The 22,262-nt window shown below is 44.7% G+C and overlaps 1 protein-coding gene across 1 annotated transcript in view; it reads left to right on the top strand.

Annotated features, from left to right (window-relative positions):
• The window catches only part of IntS4 (integrator complex subunit 4), an 85,204-nt gene extending 65,283 nt beyond the window's left edge, over window positions 1–19,921 (top strand). Inside the window, exons 17-20 of the mRNA XM_065435525.2 lie at window positions 297–461; window positions 4,811–4,979; window positions 12,842–12,962; window positions 19,711–19,921. Coding sequence (XP_065291597.1) covers window positions 297–461; window positions 4,811–4,979; window positions 12,842–12,962; window positions 19,711–19,880 — 625 coding nt within the window. The 3' untranslated portion in view covers window positions 19,881–19,921. The remainder of the gene's footprint in view (window positions 1–296; window positions 462–4,810; window positions 4,980–12,841; window positions 12,963–19,710) is intronic.
• Window positions 19,922–22,262: the final 2,341 nt, after the last annotated feature.

The following is a 22,262-nucleotide window of genomic DNA, read 5'->3' as shown; positions in this document are numbered from 1 at the left end:
TTTTTCCTAAACATATTAACGAGGCTATACTGTATTGCTTCACTCTTTTTATTCAGCATTGGTGAAAGTTTAGTTCCATTGAAATCACAGATAAACATACTTTATTATATTGAGGCTAAAGATATATATGGCATTTTATGGACATCATTAATAAAAGCAAAACAATTTTGTTATGTCAAGGGTTTTGTTACATTGACTTAGTTACATGAATGTTTAACTGTACTGTTTAGATGGTGGCGTTGGCTGAGGCTATGCGGTGGCCTAACTGCAGTGCATCGGTGGTGCTTTCTGTGCAGGTTCCTGGAGGAGCACAACCTCCAGCCAGATGCATTCACGGCTGCCATGCTTCGTGAGGTGGACGCACTCGAGGAGCCCAAGCCAGGTGCTGTGGCGCGTGTGCTGCAGCCCCTGCTTCAGGCGCACGCCTGCCCCACACTACGCTTCTGCACTGCTCAAACCGGGTCAGTCCTGTTTGTGCTCTGTTGCTTGTGCTTTACTGGTGTGCCACTTGTAGCAAAAAGACTTCTTTTGTCCAAAAATCATAGCATTAAGGATGCAAACAGTAAGCACCAGAGCCATCTAAACAATCTAGTCAAGCCACTCGTAACTTTTGATTCCGAGCCTCTTAATGCAAGCTTCTGCCAGCGCAGGAAGAGTGTACTATAGGCAAGGATGCTGTTGGAGTACAACAGGAAACCCTCGGCATCAACAGCTGCTGACGGCATAGGAGGCTGTCTGTGTTGAGCTTTTATTGCTGACTGAGTACCATTGGGGCATGTTCACATGCAACTCTAGGGCCTTAACATTTTCTTGGGAACATGAATGTGCCAAAATGATGGATTCCTTTTACAAACTACAGAATAAAGCAGTTGTACAGAGGCAAATATATTTTAAAGAGCATTCTCAGGTGATACCCTCCATGTTGGAAGTTGATGCAACTCTGAGGTGATAGAGCAATCAGTTGTTGCATGTGCACTGCATTCCCCTCATTGTAGATTTCCTAGGTATACTTTGTGGCGCAAAATACATTTCTTGAAAAGGGACAGAAGAAAGGAACACAGTGAAGCAGCAAACTACCAACTATTTAATGACAGCCTGAACAGACGTATAGAAGAAAAAACAACTTCCACTCATGCGCAGGGAGCCAAGGTGTGACAGAACAACATGGTCATGATAACATACTTTGGATACAGCACTTTTCTGTGGAATATAATATTGTTACGTGTGGAAAGACACAGACGAAAGATGCTATTTACACGCTATTTACAGTGGAGCCAGGCAGCCAGGCTGACACTCGCTCGTGCCAAGGGCACCGACCAACTTCTTCGTCGTTCTCGCAGCGGCTTGTCTCTTGAGCATCGTTCGATGATGTCGTAATATTACCCCCCGGTGGCAAAAGCACCGTCATGGTGCTGTTAAATATCCAAGGTGCTTGAAGAGTTGTAGGGCTTGAGTCGAGCAACGTGGACAATGTCACTGGTTGAAACAGCGGAGGACATAGTGGGCGTGTCTAGAACGATTTCATAGGTGACATCGGTCACTTTGCGTATCACACTATATGGGCCTGTGTAACAGGAAAGCAGTTTTTCACAAAGGCCAACTTTACGCGATGGTGACCAAAGCAACACGAGGGCGCCGGGCACAAAATGGACATCACAATGACGGAGGTCGTAGCGTTGTTTCTGCTTGTCTTGAGACACTTGTAGCCGAGCGCACGCAAGTTGACGAGCATGGTCAGCATGGGCGATTGCATCACGGGCATAATCACTAGTTGAAGATGTGGCGGACGGAAGCACAATGTCCAGTGGTAGCGTTGGTTCGCGGCCATACAAGAGGTAAAATGGGGAAAAGCCAGCAGTTTCGAGACGGGAAGAGTTGTATGCAAAGGTAATGTAAGGTAGAGCCAGGTCCCAGTCACGGTGGTCATCTGAAACGTATTTGGATAGCATGTCTGAAAGGGTGCGGTTCAAACGCTCAGTGAGGCCGTTCGTTTGGGGGTGGTAGGAGGTGGTAAATTTATGCTGTATTGAGCAGGCACGCATGATGTCGTCAATGACTTTGGCCAAAAAGGTGCGGCCGCGGTCTGTAAGCAATTGACGTGGAGCACCATGTATCAAAATGATATCATGTAGGAGGAAGTCCGCAACATCAGTTGCGCAACTGGTCGGAAGAGCACAAGTTACGGCGTAGCAGGTCGCGTAGTCCGCCGCCACTGCAACCCACTTGTTTCCTGATGTGGATTCTGGAAATGGGCAGAGAAGGTCCAAGCCGACATGATAGAAGGGCTCGGCAGGGATGTCGAGTGGCTGCAGGTAAGCAGCGGGGAGCTGGGAAGGCTTCTTGCGTCGTTGGTAAAGTTCACAAGCGGCGACGTAACGCCATACGGAACAGGCAAGGCCCGGCCAGAAAAAACGGCGACGTTCATAGTCATAGGTTCGAGATACGCCAAGGTGTCCTGCCGTTGGTGCGTCGTGAAGCTTTTCTAGAATGGTGGAGCGGAGGTGTTTAGGTATTACAAGCAGGAACTCAGAGCAGTCCGGATGAAGGTTACGATGGTACAGAGTACCGTCGCGGTGGACGAAGAGGCGTACAGCAGCATCGGCTGGAGAGTGTTCAAAACGGTCGATGAGTGCTCTGATGTAGGCGTCACAGCATTGCTCATCGGCGAAATTAAGCAGCTGGGATACAGAGAATATGCAAGAAGCACTGGCAATATTGGAGGAGTCAGAGTCGTCAACAGGGTAACGCGACAAACTGTCAGCGTCTTGGTGCAGGCGGCCAGACTTGTACATCACGGTATATGAAAATTCCTGTAGCCTCAAAGCCCATCGACCGAGCCGGCCTGTAGGATCTTTTAGCGATGAGAGCCAGCAGAGAGCATGATGGTCAGTGACTATGGAAAAAGGGCGACCGTAAAGGTAGGGACGGAACTTTGCAACCGTGACGATTGGAGCAGTCGGACAAGCTGAAGCCGTTGCAGAGGCGGGCTCATCACTGGGAGGCATGGTGACAAGCTCTGTGTGCCGACCACTTCGGAGTTCCGTGGTGAGGACGGGGATCGCTGACCTCCACCAGAGATGTTATGTGTGGAAAGGCACAGACGAAAGATGCTATTTACACGCTATTTACAGTGGAGCCAGGCAGCCAGGCTGACACTCGCTCATGCCAACGGCACCGACCAACTTCTTTGTCGTTCTCGCGGCGGCTCGTCTCTTGAGCATCGCTCAATAATGTCGTAATAATATGATAGATGTATCGCTGACACAATCAGACCCTTTCTTTTTAATATAAAATGCTTCCAAAAACTCCCTTGCAGTTTGGTCCCTACTTTTGCCTAGAATCAATACTTGTTCAAAGCATGGCGTACAATGACAGGCTTCACAGTGTGCAGGAAGATGCGGCTTGTCACACTTAGCGAAACTATTAGCGTGCTCCCTCAGTCTGTCATTAATACTACATCCCGTTTGTCCAACGTATGACTTGCCGCAATCTAGGGGTATCTCATAGACCACCCCTTTAATAGAGTCCCTGGATTGTTTGGCGTGCTGCTTCTGGCAGCCCCGCGGCCCCTCACGTGTGATCCGGGGGCACAATGGGTGCACATAAGGTACTACTTCTGGTTTTACTCGCTCCCTTTCCTTCGAGTGCATTTTCCCACTCGCAACGGTAGTTTTTAGCTTCTGTAGGAGGGACTCGACCACGGCATTTAAGACAGACTGAGGGTAGCCTGCTTTTAGAAGTCTCTCAATTTGATGGCAAAGACTCGCCTGCATCACATGCACACATGACTTGCGCAGAGCCGATTCCACGCTTCACAGTCTTAGGGTGCGCTGAGTCATATCGTAGCAATTCTTTTTTACCTCGAGGGAGGTACGTACAGCAAACGGGATCAATCTTAAGTGTTAGGTTAAGGTCTAAAAACTGCAACAAACTGTCCTTTGGAAGCTCGTTAGTAAAAGTAAGTCTTTTTGCGTTTCCTCTAAAAACATCTAAAAGCTGCTTAACCATTTCATGGCATGGCAAGGAGCATCTGTTGTCAATATCTAAAAAAATCATCAACATATCTAAAAACTTTAAAAACGTTAGGATGAGATGAAGTAAAAACACATTGTAGTGCGTGGTCAAAGTAGGATAAAAATATGTCACCTAAAATGGTTGTGCCTACACGTGAACCAACGCAGATGCCCTCTTTCTGCAAAAATATGCCATGTTCAAAAGTTAGAAAGGTGCGGTTGAGATAAGCTTCCAAGAGGAAAACAAAATTCGAAGCCGACATCTCCGTTTTAGATACAAAATTAGTTTCGCCACTTGTATGAACAGGTAAAAAATGAGCGTAACTCTATTGGGTCATTTATTGTGTTCTCGATTGTGAATGTTTGCGCCAGGCAAACATACGTGATGGGAACCTATCAACGAGGTTCTACTGTGTGTATATATATATACAGAGTGTTTCAGCTAACATTAGTCAAAGTTTAAAAATATGCCAATGCACAATGCAGCCAAATGCATGTTGCTCACTTTAGTATGTATTGTGTCATGCTATTTTTTGTATTTTGCTTAAATGGATAATAATTCAAGATTAATTAACCAATTGTACCAACCGTTTGTACTTCCAAGACAAGGTCACGATCTGTAGCTTGTCTATGTTTACAATAAGCATTCCTTGGAGTGCTGCGTGATTACTGACTTGTCGTATGAGATTGTACCACTTATTGCATTTGTTACACGGTCAAGAATGTGGCTGGTACATCGGTCTAAAATGGCAGCTGTGAAAAGATTGTGTCACCAAGAATATTGATCTGTTGCCCAGGGCCCAACCAAATGCAGGACTGGAGCGCATTAAGCAGACACGCGCTGTCCTGTATGAGCCGGCTGGAGAAACTGACCTGCCACAGAAGTTCACAGCAGGTCTTGTGCTGGCTATCACCTTGGATGCCGAGATAGAGAGTGTTCAAGATATTAGGAATGTTCGTGTAAAGGTGAGTGCACAAAAACAAGGCAGGGAAATGCCTGGGAATTTGGTATCTATGGAAGCAATCAAGTAATATTTTTGGAGTCTTGGTCACTGCTAATTAGTAAAATTGAACTACTGTTCTGGTGGTAAAATCAGCTGTCATAACAGTCTTTGTGACTACGTGCTTTACACAAGCTGTCTTTCACTGTCTTTCTTAAATTGCAATAAGTTTTTTCTTCTCTAATTTGAAAACTCTCCAGCACAAGCCTTGTCAGTGCACATTCTCTGCTGTGACATGTTGTATGTAGCTTTCTTGCTTCATTACCATTAGTTTACTCTTGGCAACCCAGAAATAATTTCAGATATGATAATGCGAACTCTAGCTGCGAGATTAAAATATGTAGAATGTTTTTGCCTAGCGAGGTGTACTCACTCAAGATCGCCTGTGCATTGCACCATTCCTACCAATGAAACTGTAGTGCTCATGTGTGTCGAGGCAGTAACGCAGTTGAGGGCACAGAAGGGCTTCGCAGTAGTATGACTGCCTTTCATTTTGCTTCCTTGCAAATATGGCTTCTCCTGTGCACATGTGTCCATAAGCTCCCTACGAGAGCAGCAAGCTGGCTTTTCTGTACATCTTGTTCATCAAACCAGTTGAGGTACTTCCCCTATGCTTGCCCTGGCTTTGTTGTCTGTTTGCTTCGTATGGTTGTAAGTAACATAAAGTCAAACACCTCGATTCACCATATTCTTCTCACTTATGTGGTACCAGACATACCACAAGGTACTTCATCGTGCATGCAGGAAAAGAAAGATAGCCGAGTTATGCGACGTTACAGAATGGCAACTCCAATTCCAAAACACCCAGTGCACATCTTGTAGCCTCGGAGCGTTTTCTCAACAAAGAGGTGTTTCTTGTTCCTCTGGAACTTTTTCACAGTCTTTGAATCCCCTTCCCAATGTTTTGGCATGCCACGCCAAGCCGCAGCTGTTGTGCCATTGCTGGCGTTGCGACAACATTCTCATTAAAACTCTTTCCCTATGTGCCCATTGGGCATTGTTAGCCCGCTATCAGTGGTTTGAAACACTGCTTTCGAGACCTTCCACGCCGTTCACGGACACACTGCGTCATCAGAGATGATGGAGGAAAACTATATTTTTGTTTGCTAAGCAGTTCACATTTTTTATGCTCTCTGAGGTTTCGCGATCATCAAAGTAGAAAGCAATAAGTGACTGCCTCCGAGAGCAGTGCGCATGCTTCGAATGATCACAGATCTCATGATGCAGCTCTGATCATGCGATCAGAGCTGCATCTGCGGCTGATTTTATCAATGGAATCAAGCAGCAGCAAGACTTACGATGCTGTGTTTTCGTCTTTGACTTTGACTCTGAGAGTGACGACGACGCAAACCAACCCAGAACATTGGCAGCTGCGGCTCGGCAGGCCAAACTGTAGTGCTTGCAGTTAAATTTTTGTAGTGCAATACCTGTACAATGAAAAATCTAGATTGTTTCGGAGACAGTGCCTGTTCGGCGGCAAGACGTTTTGTGCATCTCAAAATTCTTTTTACATTTTTTGCTTGGTAGATACAAGCGTGTCTTTACAGACTTTGATCAATTTTATCCCACAATCTTGATTCTGGCAATTTATATCTTTTTTATGACATACATCTCCTTAATAAAACATTTATGCGTGGACATTTCATCCATTAGGCTGTTTGCTTATGTATTACATGAAATATAGAGTGCAGCAGTTTTTCAGAAAGAATTGTATGGTGTAAGCTACAAAAAATACATATTTTCCCCATGGTAGGAAAAGAGTTAAGCTCTGAAATTAACATTTCTCTTATTTTTTCGCAGCTGTGGCAACATTGTAACGTCTGCAGTTGAAAAAACGTTCCACATCCACCTCCATGAGTGGTGCTGGCTTGCTGGCCGAACTTCTTGCAAACTCATTCACACACACACAAACAGCACAGATAGTGAACGTGGGGACAACCGCTGCCGTAGCTCAATTGGTAGAGCATCGCACATGTCATGTGGATGTTGTGGGTTTGGTTCGCACTAGTTTCAAGTTGTCTTTTCTTCTACCCAAGAAAAACCAACCTGTTAAATTTTGTTGATTTTTGGTACCACATTATCTTTTCACACTGCAACTGCATTGTCTAAGTTTCATGAGTAGCACTTTATTCTTTGAAACACTAACAATGGCGTGCTTCATAAGGTATGCTGAGCCTTTATAGGAGTAAAACCTGGTGCAGGTCATCAAATGTATATGCTATATTTTGGAGCTTCCTAAATCATAAAGGCTTGCAATGAAGCATAAAATGAAATTTTACACAAGCCCACATAATATTGTGGTAGCAAAGTTAGCATTTTAGTGGGGAATATTTTTTGCTGGGAGGTGTTCTTACTATTGAAGTGTGTAGCGTGATTTCATAAAGTAATGAGGAAGGACTTTGGTGTTGCTTTAAGAGGCACATGCGGTCAGAATATATTATTGGTGCACATCTAGACGTGATATTTTAAGAGGAATGCAGGCATTTAAGACTAAAATAAATCGGCATTTGATTCATTGGTAGTTGAAACATTCAGCAGACTGGCGGCATCTCCTCCATTGACAGTCAGTTCTTGCATTACAATTCTGTTGTATTATTTGCTTGGTGATATTTTCGTTACAATTTTCTGACCTTTCATGAGGTGGTTTCTTTCTTTGGTTCCTCAATGTGGGTTGCCCTACTTTCATTGCTTAGCTCATCTCGATTGGCAGTGGAATATACATCGTCTTCATTGTTCTCTGTTTCTTCCCACTTATTTTCAAATTTGTAAGAAAATGCTGCCTAAATTGTCTGTTGTTTTAAATGATCTTCATATGACCCCTAATAGTCTGTTATTTATCTAAATTTACTGTAACACTGCTCACTATTTTATTCACTGAAAAGATAAGAGCATCGTCATCTTTGTCGGCAGCAAGAAACGAACAAGGAAAAAGAATAGAAATCTTGATGTAGTCCTTAATATTTTTTTAACCTGCAACTTTCCCTGATGTTTTTGTAGCCAGCAAAAATATTTTGTCAAAATACCGCTCAAAAAATTTGGAGGACGCTTAAGCTTTGCCTTTAAGAGTGGAACATGATAGCATTGAAAGATCCCCGAGTGCTTCTCACACTTCCCGGCAACTACAGCTTATGTAACCGTAATGTTTACCGGGGGGATGCTGGTAGCAAATGCTATGCACGAAGGGGAGCTTTGCGGTTCTTTTCTTGATTGCGTGCAAGGAATCGACGGGCCACGCCACTCTTACTAAGGCAGACCTTGAATGGTAGCTGAAAAATGCTATAGCGTTAGAAGGGGTTTGTGTTTGAGTTTACACGTAACAGAATTATGTTTTCTCCTATATTCAAATAATAATCTGATGCTATCGTGTCTGTAGGTTGCGCGTGAGTCATACTTTACGATTTTTCTAACGCATTTTACTTTAAGAAATTCACTTAGTTCAGTAACGTCTGCGCTATACGGAGGGCCTGTGTGGATAGGTGTGCGTCGTTCAGAATGATTATTCAAGAAACCATGGTCAACGCTGGATGCGGGACGCTGATGCTGAATTTTCTGAGACACGAGGCCCTTGAAACCATCGCATTAAAATCATTCTGTGTTCTTCGGGAACAAGCACACCCCTCTAGCGTACACATAGGCGCAGCGTACTTTACAAAGTACACCAGCATTCATTTTCTTGCGATGCTGTAAATATGTATTATATATGGAATGTCATGCACTCATAGTTTACGCCATTATTTGCTAAAACTTACGCACAATCTTCAGCTTCAAAAAGACGTATGCTATGCGTGACAAAAAGAAAGAAAAGATGCATATACATTGTACCTGAAGAATGGAAGTTGGCGAAGGTCATACTAATCCCAAAGCCCGGTAAACCGCCGAGCCTGGACAACCTCCGCCCAATCTCACTGACATCATGTGTAGGGAAGGTGGCCGAGCACGCCATCCATAACAGAATTGCCGAGTATATCGAGACCAACGACCTTTTCCCTCACAACATGATAGGTTTCAGGCCAGGCCTCTCCACTCAGGACGCCATGAAGCTTATCAAGATCCAAATCCTGGAACGCTGCACTCGGGACACGAGAGCCATCCTTGGTTTGGACCTGGAGAAGGCCTTTGATAACATCCGTCACGAGTTCGTCCTCGACGCCATCTCCAAGCTCGACCTGGGCTCGTCCTTCCATGCCTTCGTCAGGTCTTTCTTGAGCAACCGATGCGCCATCCTCAAGGCTGGAGATTTGGAATCGGAGACAATGGAGCTGAGTAGAAGAGGTACCCCCCAGGGATCAGTCATCTCACCACTCCTCTTCAACATCGCAATGGTTGACCTCTCAAGGTATCTAGGCAAGGTCCAGGGCATCGGTCACACGATCTACGCGGATGACATCACTGTCTGGTGCGCGGGTGGCAGTGACGGACAAGTCGAAGCCGCTCTCCAGGAAGCTGTCGACACTACAGAGCGCTTTTAACCAACACGGGACTCCGGTGCTCCCCAAAGAAATCGGAGCTCCTTCTCTACAGCCCAAGTAGAAAGGGCCGCAAGCCACAGAACTGGAAACCGTCCCCTGAAGTTGACATTAATCTCTACACCAGTTGCGGAGATCCCATTCCCAAAGTCGCGTCCATTCGAATCTTGGGAATGACACTCGAAGGGACAGGCACAAATAGCATCACCATTCACAAATTAGCAAAGAAGACGGATAGCGTCATCGGTCTAATCAGGCGGGTAGCTAACAGAAGGAGAGGCCTGAGCGAAGAGAATCTGTTAAGGCTAGTCCACGCTTTCTTGTTGTGCCATTTTACGTACGTAGCGGCCATGCACGTCTGGAAGAGGGCCGAGCGAGACAAACTAAATGCCATGATAAGGAGGGGCATCAAGAGCGCGCTCGGACTACCAAACTACACACGCACCGACCGACTCCTGCAGTTGGGTATTCATAATACCCTGGAAGAGATTGCAGAAGCACAAGAAAGAGCACAGATTCTCAGGCTCTCCGGCACCAGGGCGGGCAGACGACTCCTAACTGAGATGGGCGTCCCCCCGGCCACTGTCGAAGACGCCTACCAAGGCCTACCGAAAGAGCAGAAAGATAATATCATCATATCGCCCGCCCCGCGCAATATGCATCCCCAGCGCAACGTAGAAAGAAGAAAGGCCAGAGCGGTGGCGCTCCTACGCCGCGCAACAGAACTCCCTGGCGGCAGCTGCTTCGTTGACGCGGCCCAGTATGGAAACAGCGACAATTTCACGGTGGTGTCAATCAACCACAGGGGTTCAACCGTTAACGCGGCTTCGATACGAAGCACGTCGTCGCGTGCGGCGGAGCAAGTGGCCATTGCCTTGGCCCTCCTGGATGACGGACATGCCAACATCTTCAGCGACTCCAGGGCAGCCATCCGCGCCTTCAGCGTTGGCGCCGTGTGTAAGGAAGCCTGTCGCATCCTCGACGGCAAAATCATCACCACCCACACTCTCACGTGGTTCCCCGCTCACATGGGATCCATCACGGGAGGCCCCAGAAACCTCAACGAGCTGGCCCACTCCAAGGCGCGAGGTCTCACTTTCCGCGACCATGGAGAACTCCAACGCCGGCCCGCAGCGGTGGAGAATAGAGATCAACCGACCACATATAACGAAATTGCGCAGCACTTTTATCTCGGCAGGAGAGAGTTTCCCCTTCCACACAAGAAGTTAAATAGAGCGCAGGCATTGACCCTCAGATTACTGCAAACAGGCTCTTATCCCAGCCCGGCTTTATTCCACAAAATTTATCCCGACACCTATGCCACTAGTTCTTGCAGGCATTGCAATGACATCGCTAGCCTAGATCATATGCTCTGGCGTTGCCCCTCGTTACGAGGCACAGAAGAAATCAATGAAGAAAAGTGGCTCTCCGCTATCAAGAGCCCTGATGCTGGGGTGCAACTATGGGCTGTCCAGAGGGCCCACGATGCGGCGGTCGGGCAAGGCCTGGCTGTCCCAACGTGGGAGCGGCCCGCAGCGCGCTGAGTCGCGTACCTCAGGACCTTATTAAAGTTTCGCATCCATCCATCCATCCATCTTGGCAGGACCCTTCTTAGGAAAGTGGCGTACTAAGAAACACTGTATGTTTCTTCCTTAATTACAGTTAAACCTTGACATAATGAAGTCAGTAAAGTTGGCAATTTTTATTATTATATTGAAATTTCGTTGTATTGAAATTCAACCTTCTATGCAAATAAGTTCAGTCATTGACCAATTTTTCTTACACAAAGGGGCTGCAAAATGTTCCGAATTATTGAGCAGTTGAAAAAAGCAAATTTGAATGAGAAAGCAAATAATTTTGATAAATATGGTAGTCGGCGACAAATGATATGGTCTCGTGCCACATCATCGATATTGTTACATTGGTGGTACAAGTAAGCGAAGTGAGCCACGCTTTCGCATGCACTCCACCCCTGCGGCTGATAGCGTCACCTGCACTGGGACAAAGCTATCATGAAAAGTGCAGGCAGCAAATGTTTTGTCTGCCTCTTGCTCTAATGGGTCACCGAAACTCGAGGTTACTCAACATCGAATGCACGGGAAGACTGCCTGCATGATGCCACGTCATTTCGGTACACCCACACTTTGCACACGCGGCAGGTTACCTCTAAAACAGGGTGCAAGGCTATGTATAGGCTCAGCCGCGCTTACATCCATAGGCAACCAAGGTGGAGACGCGCACCAACTTACCCCTCCAACCCTTCGCGTGTGCTTGATCGCGTTACTGCGATCTCGTTCACCTCTCCCTCTTTCTCTTTGCTTGCACGGGAAGGCGGCACTCGTGAAGCCACCATTTTTCTCGTTTCACCCTCACACACTTTTCTCGCATCTAAAGCACACATTGCACAAGGCGCGATAGGATCTTATCGCACTTGGACTTTATATGAAACATGATGGGGCTCCACTTCAGAACGCAATTGGAGAGGTGTGTTTGCAAGCAGCCGCTTCTAATTAAATCATTTGACCATCTGCATCCACGAAAATTTCCATTTATTGTCTCAGCATTCCTTTGCAGTGGCAGTGAAAATTCATTATATGGAAATCGTATACACACACACTTTGTTATGTTGTGGTTCTAGATACAGGGTGTTCTATGGAAAAGAGGTTTTGAAAAGTTAAATACTTCGTTATATAAAAAATTCGATATATTGAAGTTTAACTGTATTTACAAATGGAAATGTACTGTACATTTAAAAGCATACTAGGCTCTAATGGGTTAATTTTTCATTATGCTTTCCTTGGTTTCATTGCCTGCAGGCATCATCTGGTTATTCTATAAAAAAAAATAATAAAACCTTTTGGTACTTTTTATTCCTATTGTTCGTTCCCACGCTATATTTAATATGTTCTGTCTTGAACGATGCACTTTTGCACTGTCGAGTACCCCAGAGAGCCTCAGAGCTCAAGTAATGAAGCTTTGGTAACTTTCTATTATTTGCCTGATCACCCCACACACTTCTAACATAGCCCTCGACATGTCCGCCATTATTTAGAAATTTCACTGCACTAGTTTCAGTGGTTCTGTCAATGAATTTTCCTAAACATTTAGAGAGCGGGGATTTTCCACTGCATCTAGTCTCAGTCACAGCATTGCTGTATGCTGTAAAAAGATTATTATGCTATGCTTGTGCAGATACAGTCACTGTGTTCCCAGGCTATTCGGGATCTGTGAGAAGACTCATCTCTATCAATTTAGAGCAGAAAGCTTCCTTCTTGCTGTGTGTTCCACGTGGTGGAACATTTACGGAAAAGAAGGCATGTTGTGTGATAAGGTTCAGTGGTGCCGTGCTGTTTGCTTGCAGGTGAGGTACCCAGACAAACAGGTACAGCTTATCCTACCTCGGCTTGCAGACTTCAGGCAGCTGGAAGACCTCAAGTACCGGCTCTATACAACTGTGTTGCTCTCGCATGGTGTCTGGTCAGGTGAGACCAAGAAGCAGCACTTTTCTGCACTTTTTACTTTCCTTTTCTTTTTTATTTATATTGTCACGTGGTAGTGACGGTTAAGAAGGCAGCAAAACTGTGATTAACGAAACGAGCGTTTTATTGGGCGAACTTGTGCCTTCAAAAACAGGCTACATTCAAAGAACAACGGTAGCGGCGAACACACTCGGCGATCGGCGAAAATCTGATCAATAGGTCAAGCATGTCGGCTTTTATACATTAATCATCGAATGTTCCAGACTAATCGTTGGGACCCGCGTGCCTTCCACAAAGTTCTACACCATTCGCGTCAGGCGATGAAATCAGATAACATAAGGTTCGGCGACAACAGAAAGCAGGTAGAAGCATTGATAACTTTCCAGAAACTTCGGATACGTGCAGGCGCGTCCCGCGCTGTGCGATAACATTTGTGTTGGGCAGCAAAAGTGATCACCTGATAAAGATGAGCACTCATGTCAATATAATGGATGCACTTAATTTTTACCGGAACGTACCACATATTTCCATGTAAAGGCAACTCTTATTATTTTATATTTGTGTCCGAATGGAAAAACAGACACACTTGCTGCCATGTGCGCCAATCTTGGGAAGCTCTTATTTTAGCTTCTTTTGCTGGTCATTCATTGAAACTGGAATGTAACCACTGAGTTGGAGCAGCGAAGCCATGCTGTTGCCAAGCCATCCTCAGACAGAGGCTCTGGCATTGCATTGTGCAATTAACTACCATGAGAGCTTGTTGATTTGAGGCATGCCGTTAGTGTGAATTTGTGAATAATTTGAACAATCACTTAGTAATCTGTTCCTTCTTCTACCGCAACCTGTTATTTAGCGCACAAATTCGCTCCACCACCCATAATTAGAACTGTGTACCTCCATGCCTGGCCATTTCAAGCAGCCAAACTACCACGCCACAGTGCATCAGAGCACGTCCAGGGTCGTCACAGGTTATTTAGCATGCTTTGCTGGCACCGCAGCCTCTGAGATCTGTGAACTTAGAAGCACACATAGGAGCACCTGCCGCCAAGTCTCGGAGGCTGTAGCAATGTGTGAGATGGCAGCGTCTTACGCAGCAGAGTGGAGCTTTTCAGAGTCACAAAGATATTGCATAGCCTTGGAAACGTCATTGCGAGTTGGCTGTTGCAGCCTTGAGTTCTTGCACATTTTAGCGATATCATTTTGTGGCAAGTGCCATGCTGAAAGTAAAGGTTCAAATTTTGCACGTAGTTGGTGCCAGAAATTCAAGCAAGCAGAAGATCACCAGAAATCACGGCATACTCGAGACCACGTTGTTGATGCACATTAAGAAAAAAAATTTTTAAAAATGGTGGAAGATGCCTGTGAAGCCAGAACTGCCAAACACGAGAATAGACTTTGAAATGCTAAGTACCCAAACTTGAAAATAGTGATGGTTGCCTGAATTAAAGGGTCTCGAAACTGGCTAGCATACCACGGCTTTTCCACATAGTATAAACATAATGTTGCGGTTGTTAGTGACTGGAAGCACTATAGTGACTGATACGGCACGGAAGCAACAAAAGCTCGCGGCAATAAATATGCAATTAAGTGTACAAATAACAGAAAGTCTGGGCTTTCTATGTGCAATGTGCACATGCTCACAGTGAGACCTGTTTCCTGGGGTCACCTATTTAGCATCCCTTTCCTCTGGGCATCAAGCAGCTGTGCTTCCTGATGTACGCATCTGTTTGTGTTGAGCTGCTAAGCACGAGGTCGCGGGGATCGAATCCTGACCACGGTGGCCACATTTCAGTGGGGGTGAAATGCGAAAACACCTGTGTACTTAGATTTAGGTACATGTTAAGGAACCCCGGGAGTTCCTAATTTCCAAAGTCCCCCACTATGGCGTGCCTCATAATCAGAAAGTGGTTTTGGCACGTAAAACCCCATAATTTAATTTACACATCTGTTTGAAAAAGATCACTCAAACTCAAAATAAGATCAAACTTCGAGCACACTGATACAAATGCCCTTGCACATGGCAGCTGCAAGAGAAGGCATAAGCACACAGGAGCTGCACAGTATATGAAAGCTTGAGCCACTTGCCTTCTTGTAGAAACAAATGGCTGTTTTGTGCTGAGCACATAGCATAGCAACAGTAAATGGGTGCAGCTATATTGACCAAATCTATTATTGCTGAAATGACCGTTTATGAGAATGTTACTACTTAATGCAAAATTTAGTTCTGGTAGTTTCCTTGCCCAGGTACTGGAAAACTTGTGACTGTCAACCACTGTTTGTTATTTAAAGTCAGGTTGTCTCGTACCCTAGTCAGATGAGCAAATTTGGTGACATATTGAGCCACTGCACTGTGCCTCACCGAGTGTCACTTTGGCGACATGGTGCTAGTCTGCAAAATGAAGTATCTCTTGGGTTTGATGAAAACAACAATCTGTGAAACCATAGGGCTTGGTATGATTTTTAGCATTTTCAGCTTTAGGAACAGTTGCAGATTTATTACGAAAAGAAATGCTTATTCACCAGAACCATTGCAATAAAAAGCAAATAGAGTTGAACCTGGCAGTAACAAAGTTGGCAGGGAGCACAGAAAAATTCACTTTTGCAAGAGTTTCGTTGTTGCTAAATGAAACAACACAGATGGGGTAATGCATCGCAGAACGAAACCCTACTGTCAAAATTCCATTAGCCTACTTTGGCAAGCTTGGCTTGAGGATATAGAACCACATTGCCAACAGTACAAAGTGCGCCGCATGCTCCGATCAGCAGTTGCAGCACTGCCGTGGAGCAGTATTCTCAATCATTTGCTTTCGGAGATACGATTACTTTTGCAAGATTTTGTGCAGCTTAGCACTGGGCGCAAAGCAATAGTGCTTCACACATGCAGCAGCATTTCTCCAGCGCACGCTGTTGCCCATACATGCCGACATGTACGGTGCCAAGTGCAAAAGTGATACCTGAAGGCAATCGATCATGATCACGGCCCCTTCATGTTAATTTTGCATTCGGCGTCAAAAGTGCACGCAATGCCTGTCAGATGGCACTAAAACTAGCATTCTTGAAGCAAATAGTATGTGTTCCCTGACGATCGCTCAATCACGACCTGATGCGTGGCACTCCATGCTGCGGCCACCATATAAAGCACCGTAAACAATTCCACGCTGGTGGGACGTGGATTGCCTTGTTTTTTCTGCATTTTGCTCACCGTGGCCCGCATTACACACTGCAGTGGGTGTGCAACAGCTGTGTCACATGTCGGTACCAACATGCGTGCTTCGACCGGGCGATCAACAAACAAAATAGTGGCCATGACGTGTTTCCAGTGCACGCGATCACTTGTGGCATGCTTCTGGCAAGCTTCTGGCGCTTGGTTGGCACCCACGCAAATGTAACGTGGTGGTGTTTTATGCAATTTTAGTGCAAAGCAATTGCATTTGAGCACATTTTAGAGCCTGCAAGTCTTGCACGAGTATATGCGTGGTTATGTTCCGGCAAATTTCGTTGATTTCATTTTTTAGAGGTACGATATGCTTTGAATCCTATGGGCACTAGCCAGGGATGTGAAAACATTTCGTTCTCAGGAGAACTTCGCTGCGGGATTTCATTATCGCCGATTTCAACTGTACTATAATTTCATTAATATGTCTATTTGTTTTCAGCCAATGCAATCAAGGAACATATCTAAAATCCAGAGTCAAAATGGCAGACTCTGCGTCGGACAATTGGACAAGTGCTGAAAATGAATGGTTCAAGTTTCTTTTGGCTTCAATGATGTCCTCGAAATGCCCATAGCACTTTAAATCACAAAAAAGTGGTCTTAGGATTAGTGCCGACTTGGCATTTAGTATTTTCTGATTTATTCTTAAAACACTTTTATTAGGGCTGCACATTAGTGAGTTTGTCGAACAATCTCGCTGGCAAGTGCAGTCCAAGCAAGTATCACTAATCCTTTCTGTCTTACACTCTGCGAATAACACAAATGTCAATGTGCACTCACTTGAAGTGTCACTAAATTTACCCATCTGACTGTGGTATAATCAAGCCCAAACCTGAGAACAACAGCTAAATTGTAAAGATATTTTTTGAAAGTGCCCAACCTTGAAATGAAATTGACCAAAGAAAGAAAATAATAATAGTTACTGGTTGTAACTAGGTTGGCTTCAGACACAGCAATTGAAGTGGAAGGCCAGGGACCAAGGCAACCAGTAGGCAAACTCTCCCAAGTAACAAAGGACCTAATAAAGAAACGCCAAAAAATGAAAGTGTCCAACTCAAGAGATAAAATAGAATTCGCGGAACTGTTAAAACTGATTAACAAGCCAAAAATAAGTGATATTCGGAACTATAACGTGAGAAAGACTGAAGAAGCCGTAAGGAATGGACGCAGCCTGAAATCAGTGAGAAGGAAACTTGGCATAGGACAAACCAAGATGTCTGCACTAAAAGATAAGCAGGATAATATCACCAGCCATCTCGAAGATATAGTAAAAGCAGTGGAAGAACTCATGCTGACCTGTACAATACCCAGAGGACTCCATTCAGAATGATAATGAACAGGATACAGAAACTCTTCCTATAACTAGAGATGAGGTCAGAAGGGCTTTGCAAGACATGAAACGAGGAAGAGCGGCAGGAGAAGATGGAATAAGTCAACTTAAACAAAGATGGAGGAGACATATTGCTTGGAAAACTGGCGACTCTCTATACGAGGTGTCTATTGACTGCAAGGGTCCCAGAAAACTGGAAGAATGCAAACATTATACTAATCCACAAAAAGGGAGACATTAAAGAATTGAAAATTTATAGGCCCATTAGCTTACTCCCAGTATTATATAAAATATTTACCAAAATAATCTCCAATAGAATAAGAGCAACACTGTACTTTAGTCAACCAAGGGAACAGGCTGGCTTCAGGAAGGGATACTCTACAACGGATCACATACATGTCATCAATCAGGTTATCGAGAAATCCACAGAGTACAATAAGCCTATCTGTATATCGCTTTCATAGATTATGAGAAGGCATTTGATTCAGTAGAGATACCAGCAGTCATAAAGGCATTACGTATTCAAGGAGTACAGACCACTTGCATAAATATCCTGGAAAATATCTACACAGATTCCACAGCTAGCTTAATTCTCCACTAGAAAAGTAGGAAGATGCCTATAAAGAAAGGGGTCAGACAAGGAGACACAATCTCTCCAATGCTATTCACTGCGTGCTTGGAAGAAATATTCAAGCTATTAAACTGGGAAGGCTTAGGACTAAGTATTGACGGCAAATACCTCAGCAACCTTCGGTTTGCCAATGACATTGTTCTATTCAGCAACACTGCAGACGAGTTACAACAAATGGTTGAGGACCTTAACAGAGAGAGTGTAAGAGTAGCGTTGAAGATTAATGTGCAGAAGACAAAGATGATGAATAACCAGGCAAAAGAACAAGAGTTCAGGATTGCCAGTCAAAGTATGTTTACCTAGGTCAATTAATCACAGGGAACCCTGATCACGAGAAGGAAATTCATAGAAGAATAAAAATGGGTTGGATCGCATACGGCAGACATTGTCAGCTCCTGACTGGAAGCTTAGCATTATCATTGAAAAGGAATGTGTATAATCAGTGCATTTTGCCGGTCCTGACATTTGGGGCAGAGACTTGGAGACTGACAAAGAAGCTTGACAAGTTAAAAACCGTGCAAAGAGCAATTGAATGAAGAATGCGAGGCATAATGTTAAGAGACAGAAGGAGTACGGTTTGAATCAGACAGCAAATGGGTATAGACGGTATTCTAATTGATATTAAGAGTAAAAATGGAGCTGGGCAGGTCATGTAATGCGCCGGTTAGATAACCCTTGGACCATTATGGCATTAGGGTTACAGAATGGTTACGAAGAGAAGGGAAGCACAGTAGAGGACGGCAGAAGACTAGGTGGTGCTATGAAATGAGGAAATTTGCCGGTGCTAGTTGGAAACGGTTGGCACAGGACAGGGGTAATTGGAGATCGCAGGAGGAGGCCTTCGTCCTGCAGTGGACATAAAATAAGTTGATGATGATGATGACGTATAAAATGTGACTGTAGAGTGCACTTAGGCCAGCGACGAATACTCACACGGTTCTCTTTTTTTTGTTTCCTTTCTTAACAGCCACCATGTGTTCACTCTGAGCTCTTATATATAATGTCAAAATTAACAGCCCAGCCCATATGTATGCGAGCAGTAAAACTGGTGGTACTACTATAACTCGTAATCTATTCACTAACTCCAACATGCATAAGCCAATACGTGCTCGCTAATACATATGAGGGTGAATCGGAAAGTCCTTGATCCTAACTTTTTCTTTCTTTCTTATCATTTCTGCGTTGGTACCGTCATGACAGGAAGCACAAACTGCGACAGGCCGTGCAAAGAGCAACCAAAGGCATGTGCTGAATATTAAGCTTCCTTCCTTGAATAAGGCCAGTTTCCTACATTAGTTGGTACTTTCATGTCAAAATGTTACTTCTGAGCCACAGTTATCTTTTGTATGTGCAGTCTTCTGTTGTATCAATATTTGGATGAACAACGAGATTTCTTTTTGCTCTTTAGACATTTGTAGTGCTGCCAACACAGTAAAATATCTACTGCGCAATTGTAAAGGTGTCACTGATGGAGTGGCGTTGGCAGTGACAGAACATACACGTAGCACAGTTCGCATTTGGCACACGTTCCTTGCTCTGTCCATATCCAGGACTGAAGTGGCATGTTTCTCTGCAGAGGCGCTGCATGTCGAGATGGGTCTGGTGCTCGACTTTGCAGACACCGAGGTCCACAGCAAGGGGGCCCAACGATCAGGTCTCGGGCTTCGCTCTGAGGACCACACCATTGAGCTGTGCAAGCCTGTGCGCGTCTATATTGCACCCAAGCCTATCAAGAGGGGACTGTGATTCACTGTACAGATTGTGGATTAAATACCTTACCACGTAAATCACTTCTTGTCCGTGTCCACAGCTCTTCATTGTTGTGGAAGAGAACATGCATTTCAATGGTGCTGTCAGGTGTGTAGCTTGGTTCATCTGCAGTAAAGTTGAATGCCGCACTGGCACTGCTTTGCTCCATCACATGTTTAACCTTGTTGCTTCCAGAATTACTTTTAGGCCATTTGTTACAGCGCAGCCCTGGTAACAAGTGCCGCTATAGCTTTCCTCCAAACCACTGGGCTGGACACACAGCTTTAGAGATGCCACAACTCTGAATTTGTATATATACATCTCTTCCTTATACCATCATCATTCATCAGCCCTTTCCCTCCCCGTCCCTTTTCCCCAGTGTAGAGTAGCAGGTCAGAGCAAGTTATAGCTCAGGCCGACCTCTCTGCCTTTCTGTAAATAAATTTCTCTCTCTCCACAATTACTTGCAAAATTCATTTGCTTGTCGCAAGTGGCCTTGACGGAAGCATTCACTCAGAACAGCCGCCTATAACTTATTGCCATTGTTGCTGAGCACTGCATAGCCATTATGATCAAGGATTATATCTGTTTTTATGTTGTTATTTTCATATCATTTTAGTGATTCAGCTATTTGTGAAAGCATGTACAAAAACAATGCACATTGTAATTTACGTTCTAATTAGCCAGCCTTTTAGGTCCTTTGGTTGACATTGTTTCATGTCGTTCAGTAGACCTCCGCTAGTTCGATTCTCACCGAAGCTCCCGGCCATTGGCTATACACATATATGGGCCCAAACCCCTGTTATTTTGATCTAAAAATTGGCCTTCATCGGTCAATTCAAACTTGACTGGTCAGCTCTGCCGCAGTACAGCTCTTATGGGGTGAAGGATTCGAAGAATGGAAAGAGGTCACTGTAACTGGACATTGTATGCGTTCCGTAATTATATGTGCGTGCACATGCTGTGCACCGAGAAGCGGAGAAAAACCATTATTGTTTTGGAAAAGCTAGGGAAAATGAAGGTGGTAAGATAAAAATTCACCCAAAGTCAAGGGGACGTTTAAATCTGGTGAGAGTGGCGGTCTATCCAAATCTCTGAAGGCCTGCCAGTAAACTTATTAGGCCTCTCGGTGCTCATACTGTGACCAGAGATGGTGCATGTGCATGTGTAAATTAAGGAACATGTGCTATGTCCCGTAACAGTGGCACCTTTCCCCTCTTGGTATGTAGTGCATAATGTATAGTGGCAAAGCTAACTTTAAATTAAGGCAATTACTGCATATGTGCGTGGAACGATTGGGAGGCGCTGCTGTCTAGCTCGGCCCTGAAAGATCAGCTACGACTGATCCAATGAGCTGAGCAGATGTCCCATGCCAATGAGGCCTTTGAATCGGGGCACCACCCTGCAGGACAAACTTCATTTTCACCCCCCTACCTCCTCAACGGGACTGGGGTAGGAGCCCATCCGGTTTGTGTATATAATAACGTTTTTCTACTATTACTACTATTTCCAAGTGAACAGCGTGTTTCTGCATTTTTTTTCTGCCATTTGTTTAATTCTACATGCTGTATAATTATACTTGCGGACAACTTTTTATGGCTATGAAAGGAAAGCTACGGGTGCGTGGCTGCTGTATATGTGTTACCACAGCAAGTAATCCAGCAACGTTTGACAATGCTTTTGGTTGCTCGGAACAGGTGCTGAATCGACGCAGATTCCCCGTGCGACAACTCTGCGTTTCCTGACACGGAAGAGGAAAGCTGCAAAATAAGCCAACCTTTTCACTCAATCGGGTATTCAGTCTTATTTAACGGTTGCTAATAAGGTGTTCATGTTTTGTCTTCCCCAACCTAAACTAACCTGAATTAAAATGCAAGACCCTTTCTAGAAGTGCTCTCACTTGTGCGCACTTTGCCTCCAGAGCTTTTCCTTCATAGCCACAGAAAGTTGTCTGGAAGTATAGATGTTTCATAGCTCTCTTCATTGCATTAATGGAAGTCAACTGTATTTCATTTTTGGACAACCTTTGTCACTTCATTGGGTTCATACAGAGATGGTTACCTGCTTGTTTATTTGGATACTTACAGGGCCCATAGGGCAGTTGACACACATTTGTCTGGTCACAGCGTTGCATCTCATTTACAATTGCAGTATTTCTCGCTTGGAAGTGCACTGCAAAGGTTGTTCCTTACCCAAGTTGTACAAGAAAATGTTGCCGTCTGCCGCTAAGGGGTTACTTGCCTATTGTAGAGCAACATGCTGGGATGGTCTCTTGGCCGATTGTCTAGTCTGTGAGGATGGGTGTGCTGTGAAATCAAACAGTGTGGACAACCTGGTTGGTGCAGGATGCACAATTCAGTCAACGTTATTTTAGGCACA

Source organism: Dermacentor albipictus, chromosome 1, assembly GCF_038994185.2.
Source record: "Dermacentor albipictus isolate Rhodes 1998 colony chromosome 1, USDA_Dalb.pri_finalv2, whole genome shotgun sequence".
Lineage (NCBI taxonomy): Eukaryota > Metazoa > Arthropoda > Arachnida > Ixodida > Ixodidae > Dermacentor > Dermacentor albipictus.
This window is presented reverse-complemented; position numbering and strand designations above follow the sequence as displayed.